Raw genomic sequence first — 21,492 nt, 5'->3', positions numbered from 1 at the left:
GAGCTCAATCTGTGGACGTCTGTCTCGCATGTTGCTCAATACAACAGCCTGCGTTTTTCGTACCCGAGGCGCACACATCATCTCCCCTCTCCGCTGCGCCTGCCGCCCAGGCGGGCTGGGCAGATGCCCCCTCCGCTCCCCGTCCCCCACCGCTGTCCCCTTCTCCTTACCCAGCAGGAGCAAGCGGTGTGTCGCTTTATAAGCCAGCCTCTCTTTCTGCAACTGCTTCTCTATTTTTTTGTTGGCTTCTCGCTGCGCTTTCTCATCGATACGCTGATCCTCCGTTTTGCTGTTGCCCAAACACCCCATAGCCGCTGCTTAGGATGGATGTCAAATCGTTGCCTTTACAGATTTAGTATTTACAAGGGGGAGGGGGGGGGGCAAAGGCAGAAGACGAGGCTGTATATCCGTGCGTCCCTGCGACGGTTTCTCTTCTCTTCTTCCCCCCCGGCTTCCTCACATAAAATGGTCTCTAGCCGCTTTCTGATCGACACGGAGTTGCTTGGTTTGCTCCCCAGAAGAGATGCGGAGACCAGGCGGCAGAGGTAACCGTGCCCCGGCAGGGAGGGGGTGGGGGGGAGAAATCGGTGCAAAAATGCCTAACATGCAACGAGAGGGAGAAAAGGGCTCCTCCTGGAAACCAGCCGGGTGCCGCTCTCCTCTCTCCCTCCCCACCGCGCACACAACCCCTATTATTTCTCTGTAAAGGTCTATTTTTGTCTTCCTAACTCAGCACTGCCTCTTTCTGCGAGACCAGGAAACAGCCCAGCGAACAGCCCTACACGCAGGGAAGCCGAAGGAGAAAGGTAAAAGCCGGACCGATCTACCTGGATCCTGCGGGGCCGCGGCCAGGCGGCTCCGCGGGGCCCGCGTCTCCCGCCGCCCCCCCGCCCCGGGCCGCCCCCGGCCACCCCCGCCGCCCCGCACCGCGCCCCAGCGCCGCCGCGCACGGCAGCCTCGGCCCTCGCGCCCCGGCAGCCCTGCTGCCGCGAAAACCTGGATCTGGCATCGCCTCGGCGGGACCCGCGGCCTCCGGGACCGCCGGCCCCCCCGCCCCGGCGGAGGCCGCCCCGGCCCCCCCGCCTGCGGCCTTGCGGCGGGGGAAGGGTCTGCGGGACGCGGCAGGCGGGGATCAGGGGGTTGTTCCCGATCTTTCCCCGCATTCCTCGGCGGTACTGGAAGAGCCCGGCTGCCACCAGAGCAAGGCTTGGCGCTCCTGGGTCTGAAACCCCAGGCTGCCACACAGGTGATGGCTGCCATCCTGACTGACCTCGGGGAGAAGAGCTGGGCGCGTGCCAGTGCCACCGGGGCGGGAAAGCAGCGAGAGTCTGCCCGGAGGGCACGCTGCCCACGCTCGGGTGGGCATACATGGGTACACCTCTCTGAAACGCACGCATACGCACAAACACTGTGCGCTGACTTACCGATAAACAAAGTGCCCCTTTCCACAAGTTGCCACAGCAGCACATGGGCGGTTTTTTCCTTTGGATATTCCAAACTCTTATCAGCTGAACGAGAAAATGAAGCTGTCCCAATAGCTCGCAGTAATGTTAAATGCGAACATGGTAACGCACATGCTAATACCACCACCGCAACAAATCTTGGCAAGAAACCGTATGTTTGTTCCTTCATTTACCTCCATTTTAGGTCCTGAAATGAAACATCAAGCTTTACAGGTATTCCTTCTTGCTTCAGGTATTCCTTCTTGCTTCAAATCTCTTGCCTTGCAAACCGGCATCTCAGCGCAAAAGCAGCAGTACAGCATCTGCCTCTTCCTAAACTTCCACCGCGTAGAAACCACCTGCACTACTCAAACGTGATCTCCGATTCACCGAGGCACAAGAGCGCTAAAAGGAGGATGGGCACGACACCTCTGAAGTCCCAAAATATTTTCAGCCTTTATCTCCAAATATTATTATTCCCCCAGACTTTCAAAGACGGATTAGTGAAAAATTAGTATTTTGATAGCTACGTATGTGTGTGAAATCCTGGTCCCGACTAAAATCCAAGAGATTGCCACCAACTTCCATCAAGCAAAATATCATTTTTATCTAAAAAGTCTTGAGATGCATGTGCCAAAAAGAAACTAGATTTTACAAACAGAAGGATTTAGTTTTTTTCAATTGCTCTGTCACTCAGGCGGGAAGTGCTGGACTGAGGAAGAAGAACTGGTACTGTCTACTTTGAGCACACACCATAGGGAGATGAAAAGGGCAGGATCCAGAAGAGAAATGGGTACTGCTCCACCTGCGGTTGGGTACATGGAGTTTTCAGGAAACGCTACTGAGTTCAAGTGCCAGATACGTGTTTTTATGGTACTGCTTGATCTAGACTCTGGAAGATGTTTTATCTTCCTCCTTCCTGCGGGGGTGGGGGGGCGCAGACACATGACAGGTAAAAATTGACAGGATCTGCCAGGCCAAAATATGCATTTTTAAGCATTTGTTGAACTGCATTTTTTAGGACAGACTGCTTTTTTCCTATTGGCGTTTTCCTGTCTGGAGGGGTAAAAACCTCCTCAGATACAGGTAGGTTTGGAAGCACAGTTCAGGGTGACTGCTGGTTTTGGAGGCTGTCAGGCACAGGATACACAATGAACACCTTTTCGTGAAGAGCAGTCACATTTGCTCCCTGCTGCAGCCCTATGAGGGCCCAAAACTGAACAGGCTTGGGTAGAAATCACTAACTGGGTCTGGATTTTCATAGTTCTTCAGTGTCAGAAGCCATAATTTATGATGCACAAGATGTGCGTAGCCAGATTTATTTCCTATGTAAATACCTCAGTTTGGGACCTAGGTCCCAAATCTGGCTAGTGTCAGTTGGTCCTAGCAGCTAAATCTGCCTTGTTTCTTCCCCTCCTCTCCTCAGCAGTCTTCTTCCTGCGTGTACTAATGTTGGGATTTTTGGTCCATATTTATTCCCAGCTTTGAAAAGGCTCAGTGCCAATAAATAGGATTTGACAGGATCCTGGTATATCCTGCTTTTACCTTTCTCCAAAAGAGGGAAAGTGTTTCTCATTTCCTCTCTCCCCCTCGAAAAACCCCATGACCCCTTTGGGTCTCTTCCTCCTGAGAAAAGATCACACAATTCAAGAATGACACGCGCAAGCAACCTGTGCCCAGAAAGAACTTTTGGCTGTAATTGTATTCCCAATTCTCCCTTTGCTTTTCCCAAAAACAACACTTATCCTGACACATTCAAAACTACAAAATCCTAAAAGCAATAATAAACACAAGAGAAGCTTTCACATCCTTTGGACGCAGCAATTCTTTTTTTTTTTTCCCAGAGAGAAATCAAAGCTACCACATGAATATATGTCTCCTCTGCACATGGATAAACCCAAACTGTAAGCATAATCCAAATACCTGCCCCTATAAAAGGTTTCAGCAATGCTGCTTTACCAAACCAGCTTCTAGTACAAATAGTACATGTGCATAAAACCAAAATCCCGGGCAAGGGAAAAGAGATTCTTCTGCTCTTCCCCTCTCTTCCCAGGCAACCAACATGGCACCCTCCTCAAGTTCCTGGTCCTCCTGAAAATGAGGTATTTCACATTGCTTCTGCCCCATCAGATCAGGCAACATATGTATACATACATATATTTATATATGCACATATATATAAATATAAATACACACTGAGTGGGTATGTGTGTGCAAAAATAAGATTCATCTTCTCCTGCTTCGTGCTCAAACTTGGTGTTGGCCCATTGTGAAACCAGGCGATACAGCAGAAGCCCTCCTGGAGGGAAACTGGAGACACCTTTATTTCCTGCTTTCTTTTGTGAGTTCCCACCTCAGGTTGCATTGTTTGTGAGCCTCAGGCTGAACGTTGGGGAGCCCAAGTCGCTTCTGTGAGGCCATGTTTGCATTCTTGAGTGGAAGAGGATTGACAACCCAGCTGAAGCTAAGTTCAGGGAAACAGCCACAGTGGGTGGCCACCCCTACCACAAAGTCACAGTCTTGTTTCTCCTGCCCATTCTGTTTGGGCTAAAGAGGAACAAAAACCCAGTGAGAATTAATGGCAAGCTCCTACAGATGTAGCTCAAGAGAGCTGGTTGCTTCTTGCCCCTCTAATCCAGAGCAGGATTGATGCAGAGCTTTTTCTTGCAAACGTTAGGTAGAGGTGGAGAAAGTTTCTCTACAGGAACCCTGCAGACCCTTTGCAAACCATCTTCCCTTTACACAGCCTCTATTGTGGCTTTGGTTCCGTTCCTCAAAAAAAGAGCAAATGGAAAGACGGATGTAAACAAAAGCTTAGGGGGGGAGCTAAGCAACTGGAAAAGAGATTCTTCCTGCTTGCTACTCTTTCTGCCTCAGCTTTCACAGGGATCTCTGAACTCTGCTGTCACTGTCCTCGAGTATGGGCACTGCATTAGGTGGGTAACACTGTGGTGACCTGAGCTGCTTCTCCTCGCTGACCTCTCTTTTTCATGTAGCCCATTGCTGCACATCAGGATATGCAACTCACTAATACCCATGTTTTTACTCCACCTCATCGTCAAACCATGGTCTGAAAAGAGAAAAATAAATTGGTATTTGCATAGGTATTCAAGAAAAATAATTCTTTCTTTCTGGTAATAAATTCTTGGTAAGTTTGTCTCCCTGCAGATGTCAAATATTAACACAAAAGTACACACTCCCTGGAATGCTACATTTGGATTTTTACAAGATACATGAACGAGGAACAAAAAAAATTACAACTCTGACTATTAAAAATACTGACTAAGGGTCTAGAAAATACACAGCACATGCTTTGCAGAGAAGTGAATGTCATGCTAAAAAATCTAACCTTTATCCTTTTATGTTTAAACCTGTGACCTCAAAAAAGTAATTAAAAGAATTTCAAGAGGAGCTCTTTGGTTTTAAGAAGCGGGATGGGAGACATGCCAGAGAAGGCGAGGTATGCATTTCCACAGTGACTGCGGACTTTAGCCCGAATCAACTTCAAGTCTGTGGATTAAGGACAAACTCACTGATGCAGGAGAGGGTCAGGCAATGCTGAGGGGCACAGCAATGCTGAGTAGTTCCCCGGCTCCCTGACCCAGTTTGCTGTCCCCATTCCCATGCCATACTCCTTTACTTGGCAGCTGTCACCACGTAACTCGCCTGACAAAGCAACTTACCCCTCACCTGGTCCTGTCCCACAAACCACAACCCCCTGTCTCTGCAAGGCACAGGCAAGCAGTGAAAGGGAGAAAGCAGGTGAAGTGATGTGGTGGAAGACTGTAGAATAAAGGTAATAGGGTCTGAAGAGAAAGAAAGGTTTTCCAAAGAAAAACCGCAGGCAGCAGCGCACAGAAATGAGGACGATAGCCTTTTGCCCTGAGAAAGCATTTGCAAAGGGGAGGATTAGCTCCAAGAAGGAGCCAGATGCTCCTGGGAAGCCTGCACGGAAAAGCATCAGGTGAAAAGCAGATTTGCAGTATGATCGTGTTAAAGAAAGAGGAAAATCCTCTTTCATTCAAGCTAGTTATTCCTTATCCAAGCTAGTTATTCCTCATCTGTGTCCCGCATGGAAGCAGAAGGAAAGGGAAATTTCTTCTCTGGCCATCCCCATCAGCTCAGGGTTTCCATTTAGATCCTTACTGGTAAGATAATTCACATGTTTATTACTTGTCCTTTCAGACTAGAAATCCCTTTCTATGAAGAGAGACTCGCACGGCAGCACTGCACACACATCCATCTGTCGGTACCAGAGGCAGAAGTTGCTGATTGGAACTAATACAAATCCAGCAAGGGCCTAATAATGTTTAAAAGACTAAGTAACCTCGTGTGGTTTAACTATCCTTACATATTACAATCAAATAACCCTGTTAAACTAAGTGACACAGATGCTTTTGCAATAAGCAAAAGGACAACCTCTCGTTTGATAAATTTGGGAGCCTCTGTTATGGGGTATGTTACATTGTTAGCAAAACAGGAGACACTTTTATCATCGTATCCCAATTTAGGGGGAGTTTCGCTTGGGTGGGCACTCCAAGGACACCCCCCTCCCCAAATTAATAAACAAAGTAATACATTCACATTTTAAGGCAATGGGAAATTAGTCCTAATCAGTTGTTTAGGAGAGCCCTTGAGATTAAATAGATTTAAATAAAGCCAGGCAAAACATGCTAATATCACCCTAATTTAGAAGTGAATTCATCAATAAATAAGGAAGTCAGCTAGAATTATAGCTGGAGTTGCTACTTTAAAAAAATAGGGGGAAAAAAATCTATACAGGAGACATGTCCTGGATTCTCTGCAACACGCTGACCAACATCTTGCACAGCTGTAACAGTGAAGCCAAATCATTTATCTTCAGTTTATAAAGCATTTGGTATGTCATACAGAATTTAGCATTTAATTGTAAATGCTCAGGTCGACTATCACAATCTCCCTATTTGGACAGGAATGAAAAACTGGGGAAAAAAAATCTTATGAAACACCAAACATATGTGAGATGTGCCTTAACCTCACCTTTAACTCCAAGGCACACGCCTCAGCAAAACACTTGCAGCCACAGCATGCCTGCCTCCACCCCTATTCATTAGACAACGTTCTGCTGAGCTAGATTGTCTCTACATTCACCACAAGCACATCTGATCCATGATCTACATATGCTTGTATCACCCCTCCATCTCGATATAAACGTAGAGATACACTTTAGTTTTTTTCACTGGTTTTTAACTCCTTTGCCTGAGAAACTAAATTTTAGCTATCCCAGCAAATGGCTAATTTTCAAAAAAAAAGAAGCCTCTACAAAGTTAAGCTGGCTACAAAGCTACAAAGTTGGCATGCAACCTCAAGATTATGCTCTGATTCTTCTGAGTGCCTGTAGTAATGGTCAGTGGTGTCCCTCAACAGAAAATTTTTACAAATAAACAGAATCCTTGCATACAACTACCTTAACATGAATCAAGGAATTGTGTAACTGCAGTTACAGAACTCTGTTAGTGAGTGCATATTAATGCAATTCCAATTCCCAGAAGCACTGGTAAGTTCATAGCAAGTAAGTCCGTTTCCTAACCCTATTTAAGGATCCCAACGTGTTACTACACACAAGAGTAAACAGTAAAAATTGGCTTCAGGAAATAATGTTTCCAAGATGTGTGTAGCCTCACACACTCTCACACCCTGATTTACATTAATAATATTTATTGCAGAAATACAGCTTTTGCTTGACTGCATGAGTCTGAACTAGCAGATTCAGATAAAACACAAAAACTTACTGAATAACCAACCACACAGTGTTTTTCTCCTCATCCATCTATCTTTTCTTAATCTATACATCTGCTTGTAACAAACAGTTGTTGAGTCACATTCAGCTTCAACTTTTGTGGTATAGATCTTAAGTTTCCTGTAGGTATTTTTGTGGTATATGTGTGCAAAGCAGATGATCTTTTGGATTAAATAGCTATCGCGTTTGACGAGACATGACTTGTTGACCCAAGTGGTCCTTTCCAAAACCAGGTTTATGTCACAATTAAACTTCTACGCCTTCATGACATGAATTTATTTATTTCTCTGGACAGATGAAATAGCAGATATGAAGACTAAGAAGATAGATGACTTATGTAAATTACTATTCCATCTGCATACATATGTGGGAGAGGGGAAAAACAATTGTAAACATAGTGTGACCATTTCCTGGGAAATAAGTCTACTTACTCTATTCTCTTTTTCTTCTATTCTCTTATTAATTCGTTCTATTCCTGGCTAGTCTCAAAATTACAACGGTATTCTGATGGAATCTTTATAGAATGAGTTAATGACATTCAAACCCATATGATTTTACTGATCCTATTTTTACTAGAAAGCAAAAGTTTTTTCCAGCACGCACTGGGCTGTTTGTGTAACATGGGTTATATTCTTTGCAGCAAATATTTGTTAAATTTATCCTAAGGATCAAGAGTATGGATGAAATCTCACAGGATCATTTGACTTGGGATGAAAGGTGATAAAAACATTGGTGTGTGCATGAAGGAGAAGGGGGAAAGGTTGAAAAATCCAGAGAACTTGCAGACGTTTTGGAACAAGTCACATAAAAATAATAAATAAGTTACTGAGGAATCTGTATTTTCTCACATACTTTGGGAAAGAAGAAGCTTTTTTTTAAAAAAAAATGCATAATGTGAGAAAACTTCCTAAAATGTGGCAACATTTTCTCTGGTTTTAGTTTCAGCTAGATCAACAATGGTGTCATGTTGCCATACCAATCTGCATAATTACAGGTACATATGGGGTTTTTTTAGTTTGGCTTTTTTTTTCAGGAGAACCATTCTAGCTTAGTGCCTTGCAGCCTCCTTGAAATTTTAAATCTTGGCTAATGTCCAAATGATGTAGTGCAACGCTATGCAGAACTATCACAGCAGTGTCTGAGGTTAGCAATAGTACAAATGCAAAAGTAGTCTAGTCCAGCAATCTCAGCTAATGCAGCTGTTCAGACACTGCACTATACATTTTAAAACATTGAGAGGGTTTTAAAAAGCTTAGAGCTGCTTGGAGTATTTAACAATTTACACCACTGCTCACCTAGCCAATCAGTTTGCCTACCAATCCTAAAACATTTAAAGGCCTTTAAACCTACCCATATGCAAGCTCTTCCTGCTCAGAATCAGCTATAGCAATCTGCCACCCACATCACTAAACACAATAAGATTGTGCTTCCATGTCTTTGCAGCCTATTCTTCATAATATGCAAATCTTCAGGAACTGCATTTCTGATCCTGATGCAACAGCACAAAAGCTATTGTCGTAGGAAATGGCTTAACCTGTCAGCAACACTGTCACCACAATTACCACCACTAATAAAGATATGATCATAATCTGCCACTAAAGGATCATTAGATACATTATGACTATTGTATTCTTTTACATAGTTCTTTTACATGGACACTAACTGAGAATACTTGATTTAAATAAAAATAACCGCTATAAATTTTCATTGACAAATCTGTTCTTAACCTTTAGACAGCTTAGGATGCTGCGTGCTCATGTAGGGAAAACCAGCTACTAATAGGTTAGCCCTGCAAACTTTTACCAGGAATACAAACCAGCATAACGCTATGTATACAAACAAGAGAGCCTGGAAGAATACACCCAAGGATGCTCTGTCTGAACATGTAAATTACTTAGGTTAAGCTAGGTTAAAATTTCTCTGTACCATTCAAATGCTTGTGGTCCATATAACAATTTATAGTGTGTTTGGGAATGGACAGCTGTACATTCAGAAAGACTCAAGAATTACATCTGTAAAAGGCACATAATACATGACAGAAGTTTATTCTATGTCATCCATTTAAAAATAATTTTATTGAGGCTGCCAAAGCAAATGATGAAAAAGATAGCAAATGCCCAAATTTGAGTTGCTTGTGCATCTCAAATGCAATTCCTCTGCATTTGAGTCCTCCTTTGAAAGGTTAATTTCTGGATATATTTCACCTCAGAATGACCATGAGCTGTCAGAGGGACACACCATGAAAACAAAAAAAGCAAAACAAAAGGAAAACACCCACCCCACCCCCAATGGAGGCCCAACACATATCAAATAAGGTATTCCTCAGAGAAAGGTATTAACATTATATTCATAGGAATGCATGGAAAACATGATCAACATTGGTCACCTCCATTCAAGAGAAATGATCACAAGCTGGCAGAGGTACAGAAGAGTGATGAAGATGGTAAGAAAGGACAGCTGGTATTGGAGAAGGAGACTAGGAGGAGCGGGATTGATCAGACCAGGGAACCCTGTGGTTGCTGGTAATGACCAGGCAAAGCATGTACCACGGTGTGGCTTGCCTTGTCATCCTGGGCCATAAGGGCTGCAGCTTTCTACCACGGCAAGCAGACTGCAAGGGCCGTTGGAGGCAATGTTTCATCCAGAACCACAGGTCAGGGCCACTGGTTTTGCCTGACAGAAATCAAAGGCATACCGTTGCTTTCCAGAGAAGTACAAGAGAGCGTTACCTGGACTAGAGGAAAGTATTTAATATAATACAATCCAAACTGTTTCACCTAATGTAGTAATTCTGTCTTGAGATGCAACGAGCTATGTGTAAATGAGACAGGAAAAAAATCAGAGTTTCGAGCCGCCAGAAGAGCCTGGCTCTGTAAGAGCACGACTGCAGAAAACAACAGCAATACCCAGGACTGGTCCAGCTCAGAGAGCAACACAACCGCCCGAGGGGAGAGAGGGGACCCAGGGATGGAGAGGTCACTTTCCTCGCGCTTCCACCTCATCATGGTGAGCTGCTGTTTCTCCTGTGGAAGTCCTGTAAGATGGCAGGCGTCCACACACCTTTTGGAGCCTGTTCCTTCTATTGTGTCAGCAAACAATAGCCTCCCCACTAATCTGTGAATCTCCTCAGGCTCCCTTCATGCCTTTACCATACTGCTTCCCCAGCCCAAGTTACCTTCTCTGTTATTTACAGCTCTCTGAATGGCCAGATTATTTCTCTGTACGCCCTGCAAGAAGGTAAGTAGAAAGGAGAAAAAGATGTCACTCAGTCAAGTGCCTAAATTTGCAAGTTTAACTTGGTTACTTTCCATATGTTGTGTCTAAAATTTTATCTGATTTATAGCATGAGCTGATGGCTGTCTTCTGTAAACCGTACAGAGCACTCAGCCAAAGATTAACACAAAAAAATGATGCTGTGGCAAAATACTTCCAATAGTGCCAAATTCTGTGTTTCCCTTCCTGTGGACTGTTAGTAATTTCAATTGCCTAAGGAAATCTGAATTAGTGTTAGTATACAACTTACATTACATAATGTTGGAATTACATGTACAGCATGTTGTTGCCATGAATTTCTTGAATGCATAGTAATCCTTCTTTTCTGTGCCTTTTTTGGATAGGTTGCACTTCAAAAATTCAAAATATTGACAGACATAAAAATACAGATACTCACATATCTATTAAGTAAGGGACTTTATTTTTGGGGTTTTGATTTATACTATCAGATTTTAAGAACTGAATCTTAGAATTGTTATAAGATTTAGAACAATCTTAGAAGACAACTGTTCTAATTGTTTGTTACCAAAATCATGATGACAATTAAAAAGTCATTCTTTACACTGACCAATACTCTGGAAGTATTTGGATTACTTACAAGATAAGCAAATCCAAGCTATATTATCTATATATAATACCAAAATAATGTAAATTTTTTTACAGCTTGCTCTATTCCAAATGTGTACTAAGGTGGTTTTTTAAATTTAATTTTAGTTTTCATTTGGCACATGAAAACCCTGACACCAGATTTAATATTATGTTTATGCTTGGAATCTGCTCACTTGAACTTTTTGGGGGTTAATATCAGTAATAAGAAGCGAAACCTCTGATATGGGCCACACAGAAAATCTGCTATAATTATGCACAGTACAGACACGATGTTATGTCCACTATGGGTTAAAACTGTATGCAAAATTCTATTATCAATAACAATTTTAACCAACTGCAGTGAAAAGGACTGAATCTTATAATGCAATTCATCTGGCTAAATGCTGATTTCTACAGCTGAGCTTCTTACCAGATGTCAAGCTAATATAATAAATGAAATGTGGGGTGCAATGTATCTCATTCTAACGCAGACGTTTAAAATCTAAGAATTACAAAAATTTTTATATTATTATCTAATAAATTCCTCCCTTGAAATGCCTATTTCTCTTCACAGACTATAAATGGATTCAAGGTGAGTTCATCTAAGACATCTAATAATCACTGATCAGAAATCACTGTGAAATGGAAATAAAGGTTACTAGCAGGAAATACAGCTCAGCAAGTGCATTGCATGGCAGCAAGCCAAAATTAGTGTATTCTCACTGATGTGTTAATAATTTGGAAAGTAAAGGCGCAGAGTTGGTGACCAGCAAGTTTCACTATGAGAAGAGGTTTTGCACGCAGTTTAGCACCTCTGCTCACGATCCATCATTTTTAGTGGTATTAATGAATCCACTTTTTTCATAAGAAAATAAATTAATGTTAATGTATTTTAATAGTTTTCTTCACTTAAAAAGGAACAGTTCTTTCAATACGGTGCTGTTCAACTTGTTCAATGAGCCATCCAACGATCTCAGGCAATGAGAAATTCCACATAAGCAAGCAACTCACATCCCCAAATCTCATGAAACAAGCTCAGCTTCAGTGATGCTTCATAAAGGTGTAGGGAGCCACTGGAAGACAAACACTTAAACCATAAACTACCCTGTATCTCTTTACTACAGGGATCATGACAATACATTGGTTTTTTTAAAAGCTGGCATCCTGACCTTTTAGAGTCTGACATAATTCCTTCCTCCCAGATTCTACCACAACTACAAGTTAGTACAATTTGGATAAGATGCCTTATGTGCACTGATGCCAACACATATGAAAATTAGCATTTACCTATCAACACACTCAGGCAAGCCTGAATTTCCCTTAAAATAACAATGAAAAGCAAGCAGCAGATAACAACTTCCCCCTTCTCCATGTAGAATTACGTGAGTAAAAATCTGAGGTAACAGGTATGTTGTTGGCTGGTTACTGACAACACACATAGACACAAGAATTTTCTGTCTTTTGGTATGAATTGACCTCTTATGGCTCTGTTTCCTATACCTCAACCCCTTCACCTCCTCTCTCTCCCAAAAGAAAACCCCACCAATAATAAACCTTTCCTCCATCTGTGCGCCTGTCCCATGTGTGAGTGATTGTTTCTCCACCACATTGATGGCATATATTGTATGCGAGTTCAGAAATAATTACCTCGTGAGTTTTAAATTAAGAAATTAAAAGATCAGATGAAAACTGAGCCTTTAAAAGTTACTTCATCAGACAGCTCAGCTGAAGACAGTTCTTTGGACTGACCTGGAAGGAAAACTTGGAGATTAACCCTGTTGTTACTGCCCTAGGCACCGGTGGTGCAGCAGGACAATTCATCCAGCCCAAAGGGACAGCACTGCTTTTCAGGAGGGCAACTCAGGGATGTGCTGTAGATCAAAAAAGTGTTTTGACGACGGCAGCAGCCTCCTACTGGTTACCATCTCTTCTGGGAGCCTAGCAATGTTCAGGAGACTTCATTTAAAGTAAGAGTGATAACTGGTCCATCAACTTTATCACGGACCACCACCACTCTAACGCTGACAGAGTATTTACCTTCACTGGTTGAGTTTTTGTGAAGTCTGATGAATGTACCAGAGACTGCCTTAGGATCCAAGGCCTATAAAGTTTGCTTGTTCATAGTTAAGACTTTTTTTTCTCTAAATGATTGAATCTTTCATCAAAATGCAAGACAGAGGATATTAAAAATCTGTACATATTTCTATAAAGTGAACAAGATAATGCATATGCCCAAGCTAAACAATTTTAGATAAACATCAGCTTGAGACTTTAAAAAGATCATTGTATAGTGCTGAAATTAAGTTATAATGGACATTATCAAAGTACGTGAAAGGCACTCACTTGAGTATCTGAAATGCTGGAAAATAAACAATTAAAATATTTGTAGATGATCATTGTATTTGCTCAGTAACTGCTGAGTATTTTCAGTCAGGTTTCACTTTAGAATAAGGATGGGGCCATTAAAAAGATGGTAATTAGTTGCTCAGAACAAATCAGGAAACAGCAGTCAATTGATGGGACATTCATATGCCTGTGGATACTTCACATCAACAGCAGGGCATTTTCAGATAAAGCTTTTTGCAGTATTCTTTCAAAAAATATATTCAAGAGTTTCACAGAACTTCGTAAGAACCAAAACCTAAATTCTAGTCACTTTTGAGCAACTTCTTCTAGGTGTCATTGTGTTTGAAATCCAGAAGTCATATGCTAAAATTGATCAACAAAATGTATCGAAAAACACCACAAGGCCTTCAGTTTTCACAATGATCCGGTACCAGAGAAGCCAAATTTGTTATGTGTATGAGAATCCTGTGGAACCCCACAATTGTTTTGGATGCTCCACTGGCAATATTTGTCAATTCATTCATAGTCTACAATGTCTTTTCTGATCTCTGGCACCAACTCAAGCCAGAGACTTGACCTACGTGCTTCTCTCCTATATGACTTCCACATAAATTCACGTTTGTCTTGATGGAAACAAAATTTTAATTATCTCTGAATTATCACTCAATACAATAATTTCTTTTTCCAGCACAGGTTTCTTAACTGACTGTGCATGGCATACTTTCCACTTTCAATTTTTGGGCACGTGTATTTTGCTTTCTCCACGACCAAATACATTTTCTTCTGTCTACCAAGCTACCATTATGCAGCTCTACCCCCATTTTGTTTTTCATTTTTGTTACTTTTATTTTCCCAGCTACTTTTTGAGGTCTTCTTTACTGTTGATCCCAACTTCCATAACTTGTTATATTAAAAAAGTTGGCTGCATGCTGACCCACTTATAGAGTGGACATACACGTCCTCAAAAATCCTGCAAGCAAGATGACAGATACAACTTTAAAGAGTGCTCAGACCTATGATAACACGCAAGGAAACGCTATCAAACACGAAACTAAGATGTTAAGTTCACAGAATCTGTTAATATGTTTGAGTTATTGGAATCCACCTGCAGTTACAGTGGGTTGTGCCATGCAGTTTCAGTGTGCAAGATGGACCTCACTCTTTGATATTCCCTTTTTGGGGGAAAGAGGGTGGCACAAAGAGAAGGATCTGTGTTTTCTACGTCAAAATGCCAGAAAACCTAGATTCAAGCTACTTAAAGCCAGCATAAGTTTAGTGAGACCGGTTATGCTGTAAAACGACAGCCCAGTGATTAGACAACCTGCATGGAGAAGCTGTTCCTTCACTGGGCTGCTTGCTGGAACAGCAGCTGCACCCCAGTTTTGATCATTACCTCCTGAACAGGCCGGACAGCACAAATATGAATTACCCCAATCTGAGTATCGACTTGTTCTGAGAGGCACGGCTGAGCTGGGCACACAGCACAGTTTTGCTCTGAGCTTGAAAAACCTGCAGCAAACAGGGTTCAATACAATAGCCCACAAAACCTATAGAGACACCGATGGGCGTTCATATAACTTTCCACAGTAGCCCAGAGAAAGTGTTGATCACAACACGGCTTGTTTCATTTCAGTCAACAGCTAGGCAAGGTCAAGCAGCTGGAGCAAACTGAATACATCCTGGTCTACAAATACTCCGTAATACCACTGACATTTTTTTCTAGATAGCTATCTTTAGAATAGGAAGTAAGCGCATTAAGCAATACCACCTCCCTTTTCTTTCTGCACCTTGTTCTCCTTCACTTGCTTTCCAAGTCTAATTGTCAGGACTAACCTATCATTTTATGAAAGATTACATTCTCTAATTCTTCCAGACTACTTCTTTGATAAATGTGTCTCTTTTTTTTTTTTTTTGAAAAAACTCTGCTTTTTCTTCCACACTTTTTACTTTCTTACTTGGGGACTCTTCAATACCTGCCATCCACTGCGACAATCAATGCCAGCAGCATCAGTTTTGCAGGAAATCATATAGATGATCTTACACAGTTTTATGAGAACTTATAGCCATCATAAAAGAACAACATAAACTGTAAAACCCCCTCCCTCCCAATTTTCATGCTTATGAGATAAGAGCTGTCAGCAGCAGTCTGGTTTCCTTTCTGACACAGATGATACATGTTTCAGAAGATTGCACTGAATATGTAATTACCTAAAGATAGGAACTAGCCCTTTGAAACTCTCCTTCCTGATTTATGGGGCATAAAAATCTCTCTCAGTCAAAAGAGGCAGTAAGTAAAACTTCTGTTTCCTGAAAAAATTATGTTCATAGATCAGTATATAAAATCCTGAAGAGCAATTCCATTTCTCAGCGCACCTTTTAAGAGGCAGATTAGGTTTTGAATTATCTTGAATAAAAGAAAAACACACACACCCTACCCCCAAATATACTTTTCAAGAAAAACAAGATTAAAGCTGCTGTAGAAAGAACTTGGGACATTCTGAACAGAAACAAAAGTATACCGTGCAAGCCTGATGTTATTAGACAGAGCATGTTGTCACATATCTCCTCAACAACTACTGTTCCTGAAAAATCAGATGTGAAAACATGAAAAGCAAAGCATGCTGATTTTTTTTTTTTTTCACAACAGAAATACATAGCCATTTAAAAAACTTCCCTATCGTTCAGTACCTTATCTATATCTTAGAAGTATCTATCTCATAAGCAATAATAATCTGCATTTCCGTTGGAGTACAGAATGAGTAACCTTCAACCTAAGGCTGAAGGCCAGGTGACTAACCTTAGAGATATATTTATTTACATTGTTACTTTTAAAATACACTTTATGCCATATATTTAATTAAAAATTTTTAGATTCCAACTGTGTAACAGGGATATAAATTAAACATAATAAAAATGACTTATGGAGATGACCTCAGAGTTAGAGCATAGGAGGGACTTGGCTGTGGAACAAACAACTTCTGGAGATGTTCCAAGACAACAAACTCCCTTTTTGTCAATTAGATGATCTAACAGACCCCGTGATGATCCAGCACAACAAACAAATTGTCTGAGGACATGCCAAATAGTAAAAAATAAACAGTAAAACATGATTTTTGGCTCTTAGCACTAGGAATTTACTCTCATTAAAAGGGGACTCTTCTGCAAATAAAATCCAGTACTGTAATACACAGTACTGGATTCCACCCTTATGATTATAATAAGATCCTCTTGTCCTAAAAAACTGAAAAAGTTTGTTGCAGGAGATTAAGAAGTTTAATATAGGGACTACCCTTCATCAACAGAGTGAAATGGTTAGCATGCTTCCAAGTCAGTCACATTTCAGTGTTTAGGAAGAAGACAGTTTGAAATCAAAATCAAAACAAAACCAAACCCTAAACAGGATTGTCTAAGGACTCATCGCTGTGTAAAAATAGCTCATGTGTTTGATCTACAGTCATGACAACACATTACAGAAACCTGAAAAAAAATGGTGTACATAATACGCGCACACACAAACACTTTTCGGGCACATAGACACACACATGTAGACTTTAAAACAATGAAAATATCCAGCCCAGACATAAACTAAAAGGTGAAAGGAACCCACGATATATGTAACTCATGAAAGAAACAACAGCAGTTTAATAGTGAGAAAAAAATGCTCCAGGGGACTTAGCTGGCTGCTTGTTTCCCAGCGTGCCCCAGTGCACAACTCGTGTTAGGAGTGCATTTTCCCCCACTTGCTTTCTCAGCTGAAAAGCTAATGAAGTCTCAACAAACAGACTTAAGTTCAAACATCATTAATTCTGCTATTAAGGTATATCACTGAGAGGTTCTCCCACTTATATAGTTATCAAGTGCTTGGCAACAAGGGCATTTATAATTCATTTCTCTAAAGAAGGAAAGAAAGACCTGAATTTTTATTGCAGATCGCTAGCTGTGTCATTCTTTACAGTTTCAAGCCCCAGAACAGGAGCAAAAAGACAAAAAACCCCAAATAAGTGCACAGTAAGCTGCTGACAAAATGGCATCAACAATTATGCTACAGGTCCATAAAACAGAACGTATCAATCAATCTTTCAAAGCACTACTTCTGATAAAAATTAACAGGGGCCTTCAGAGTAGGATAACATCAGGCACCTCTAAAGCCGTCTTAAAAATAAAGGCTTCAGTGAAGCCATATTCATTAATACGAGCATGGTTGCCGAATCATAGGCAAAGCACAGCAAAGGGGTGTCTCCTCTAAAAGCCAGGTTCAAGACATCACAAGGCATCAGCATTGAAACCTTCCCCCTCCTTCCCCCTACGGGGGAGCAAGGAGCGGACCAGGGAACCAGTGTTCCAGTCGCCCCCACCATGCAGTCCTCTCCCTTCTTCCTCCACGGCGACTCCACTGCCACATGCATTATGGGTCCAAAACCAGATGCTCCCCTGCCACATGTCTGGCACACTTCGGTTACAGGACAGCAAGCTGTTATATGTGTTTCCTTCACAGGACCAAAAGCATATCCAGCATGAGATGCAGGAGTCTGCATTTTGACCACAGAAGACGTGCCTGCTCGTTCGTTGGGAAGGGATTATAATGCACGAGAGTCTTCCACAGGCACTTGAGGACATGTGGCCTGCTCCAGCTGGAAGATGGGCATCACCATTCACAGCAGTATGGTTTCTGCAGAACACATGAAAGGGGCTTCAAGCTGCAGATCGTGATAAAAAGAAGTGGGATCTCAAGTTGCATGCAGTGTTTTTGTCTCCTTGTTTAATTTTCCCCCGTTTAAAAGCAACTTCTTCAGTTATAATAGTAAAGCTAAATACCATGCAAAGAACTGGAGAGCAGCAAATCATTGCTCTAAGGTACCAATAAGCAATTAGTGCTGTCCATTGTGGGTTCTCAAATGCAAAAAAAGACAGGTTTCCACAACAGTTGCTCCCTAAGCTCTCTGCCCAAATGAAAGGGAAAAATAATAAACAATCAATTAATTTTGGGGATTTAGCCATCAGGTTTAGTGCAAGGTGGATGCCAAACGCGCTATAAAGTTGAAGAATGCAACACTGTACAGTATGAGGATTGTAACTGATCATCTTGGAGCTACATTTACAAACTCAAACTATTTTCAACCAAGCAGGCTTTCACGGTGCAGGCAGGAGTTCACATTGTGAAGAAGAACTCAACAGTCTACCTCAGAAACTACAAGACTTTGCAGCACTTGATGCTGAACATTTAGTTAGCCCTAGTCTAGTATGGTCACCTAGATAAAAGAGTGACGGCAGCTGATGTTCTGGTGTGAATAAGCAGAGGTATTTAACCTTAAGACAATGACTTCTATGAATACAGACCTCACCCATTAAACCTCCGTATGGAAACTTGTGGAAAACAGTAGTTCACTCCCTAACTGTATATTCATTACAGCACAACAGAACTGGTGAGTGTCCCCATTACCCTTACTGAGTCACCATTGCAGCCACACACACACATATATCCTCAGGAGGGTACTTCCCACCACCCCTCTGCTACTGTTTCTCCATTTCCAGTTTCTTCTGCTTTTCACAGAAGTCCTCTGACCCCAGCATCAACCCATCCACCTCTCACAGATCCATTTCCTGCCCAGTATATCTGTCATCAAAACGTTCCTACCAACACGCTGCACATCTTAGGGTTCATCCTTTATCTCCAGCACCACTTGAGTCTCCAATGATGTCAGTGATTTGCAAATGGGGGGATGAGAGGTAGGCACAGACTTCACTTTAAGAAGATAAGTAAGGTTCATTCGTTTTGAATTTAGTCAGCTCCTCTTTCATTCTGCAAAGTAGTTCTTTTGTGATTAAAAAAGCTCAAATGCTCCAAGTGAACAAACATGGTAATTTTCTCAAGCAATGTTCAGCTACAAAATGGGCTGGGATCCACTGCTCTGGGTTACTTCCTCGCAAACGGGCATTAAAAAGCATGAGATTGCAGAAGGGGAAAGCACTGACAGGCCAGAGCTGACTTAAGGCAGCATAAGAAGCAGCTCATGCAGACCTGCGGAAGACAAGTTAATATAAACACGGACTCATTAATATGCAGATATGAAGTGCATCCCTCTTTTCTCTCGCTTTTTAACACATAACTAGCCCACCTACAAATTTATTTTGAATCTATATTTGCAGTACTTAGTAAATTATGCAATTCTCACTAAGATCTGAATTAGAAAAGAGGAAAGATAGATAAATTAGGTCATAAGGAGAAAACCAACATCACAATCAATCAAGCTTTCATAATTTTTTAAAAATGAAATCATTTATCAGTAACCAGATTTTTTCTTAATCTCTGAAGAATACCTGACAACCATTGAGGTTGGAGGTGGCAGAATTTTTCCTAGATACCTCCTGATTTCATTAATATTTAATTTCAACATTCCTTTGATCTCCTCTCCTAAAACAGTCTCTACAAATACCATCTCTAGAATCTCTAGTACTGACATCAAAGGAAGGCTCCAAATTTTCTCTCTAAACCTGTGGATGTGTACGTATTGAATTTTAAACTACTGACATTTTAAGGGGCATGTCTAATGTATTTACTGATTCTTGTTTCAGCTCTAGCTCATGTGTTACTCAAGAACACAGATATGAAGGCAACTGTTAAGAAAACAATTTGTATTTAAGTATTTCAAGCAATATTTTAATTCCAAAAAGCTCTGGTAGATAAGAGAGGTAGATAACAGAGATAACAGTGAGATGGAGGGAGATTTAATGTAACATATCAAGGGAAACAGAGACTGAAGGAATACACACCTGGCCAGACCTCAGAACTACATTAATCAGGGAAGAAGTCCAACAAGTGAGATGCTGAACAGGGAGAAGCAGCAGTGTGAAGACTACTGTGAGAGAGTAGCTGAAATGATATTTGCCACACATATCAAAGTTAAAATCGTTAAAATGAAGACCAGCATCGACAAACAAGTCTGAGATCTGCCCAAAGCAACTGCAGGAACAACTGTAAAAAACAAATGGAATTCTTGTGAGGAGAGCTTAAAATGCGATTACAGGTATTTGAACTGCTTTTGGAAATTAAAAAAAAAATATTTGGTACTTTTTCTTTTTAAATGCAAGTATACCACTACATGTCTCAAAAGCAAAAAAGAAATCCCTGTTTTCTGTAAATGTGCCAAAATTATAGGCTCTCTGATGACATAAATGCAGAAATCTTCCAGATCATTCCCCTAGCTTGGTCCCTTTCCCAGTTCCTCAGCCTTTTCTTGATTTGAGTAGCCAAAATATCTCCTTTGCCTACTGACAGATATATAAAGACATAAAACCTTCTTGTAAATCCATTGTTAAAACAGAGAAACAGACAAAACATTAATATCATGAGAATACTCTGCCACTCCCCCCGTGACTGTTTCAGTTCCTTAGTTGACCCCCTCCCAATAAAACTTGCAAAAGGCCTTTTAAATGAGAAGAAATTGCCTGCTGGTTATCTTTGCTCCACTACCCGCCAAACACATTCAGAGAATTCTAGAAGATGAGTGAGACACTATTTCCCTTTGCAGAAACTGTGCTGCAACGATGAGTCCTTACCTCTTCCAGAAGAGCAGACCAGCTCACCCAAGCAAGCCATTCTGGGGTCTGTCTGTGTTTATGACAGCTTTTAATGAACTGTAAGTTTTTTAGGTGGATTGCTTGACCAGAAAGAACAAAATCATCATTAACTCTGTTACACAAAGAGAAACTTCGGAGATTGTCCTGGCTAGAACTAAGACTGTCTTTACACACCTAACAGCTGCCAACCCTCTGCCTCCTCAGTATCTCCACAAAGTCAAATTTCCACTGTCATATGTAAGCAGGTAACTCCCTTCTATATAACAGGGCACTTTTCCAGTAGTTCAGAAAACAAAACAAAATATACGGGCTTTTTTGGATTGCCCCAAAATTTGGCACATTCACTAGGGACCAGGGTGGGGGGAGGGAGAGGAATCTGGCAGCATTAATGTTCCTAACTCGAACATCCGTAATTAAATGCATATATAATTCTGAGATACAGCTAACTTTTTCTTTCCCCTCCCAAATTTAACTCTTCTAAATGTT

The 21,492-nt window shown here is 41.4% G+C and overlaps 1 protein-coding gene across 2 annotated transcripts in view; it reads right to left on the bottom strand.

The window, feature by feature from the left end:
• GNAL (G protein subunit alpha L) overlaps positions 1-21,492 on the bottom strand; it is a 200,308-nt gene that overhangs the window by 126,897 nt on the left and 51,919 nt on the right. Inside the window, exon 1 of one of the 2 annotated variants that reach the window (XM_072852762.1) lies at positions 171-866. The exons of the other annotated variant lie outside the window; for it this stretch is intronic. Coding sequence (XP_072708863.1) covers positions 171-309 — 139 coding nt within the window. The 5' untranslated portion in view covers positions 310-866. Of the gene's footprint in view, positions 1-170; positions 867-21,492 lie in introns of those variants that run through there. 2 annotated transcript variants of the gene reach the window in all.

This window comes from Ciconia boyciana, chromosome 2, assembly GCF_034638445.1.
Source record: "Ciconia boyciana chromosome 2, ASM3463844v1, whole genome shotgun sequence".
In the NCBI taxonomy this organism is placed as follows: domain Eukaryota; kingdom Metazoa; phylum Chordata; class Aves; order Ciconiiformes; family Ciconiidae; genus Ciconia; species Ciconia boyciana.
The sequence above is the reverse complement of the archived record's forward strand: the minus strand, read 5'-3'. Positions and strand labels throughout refer to the sequence as shown.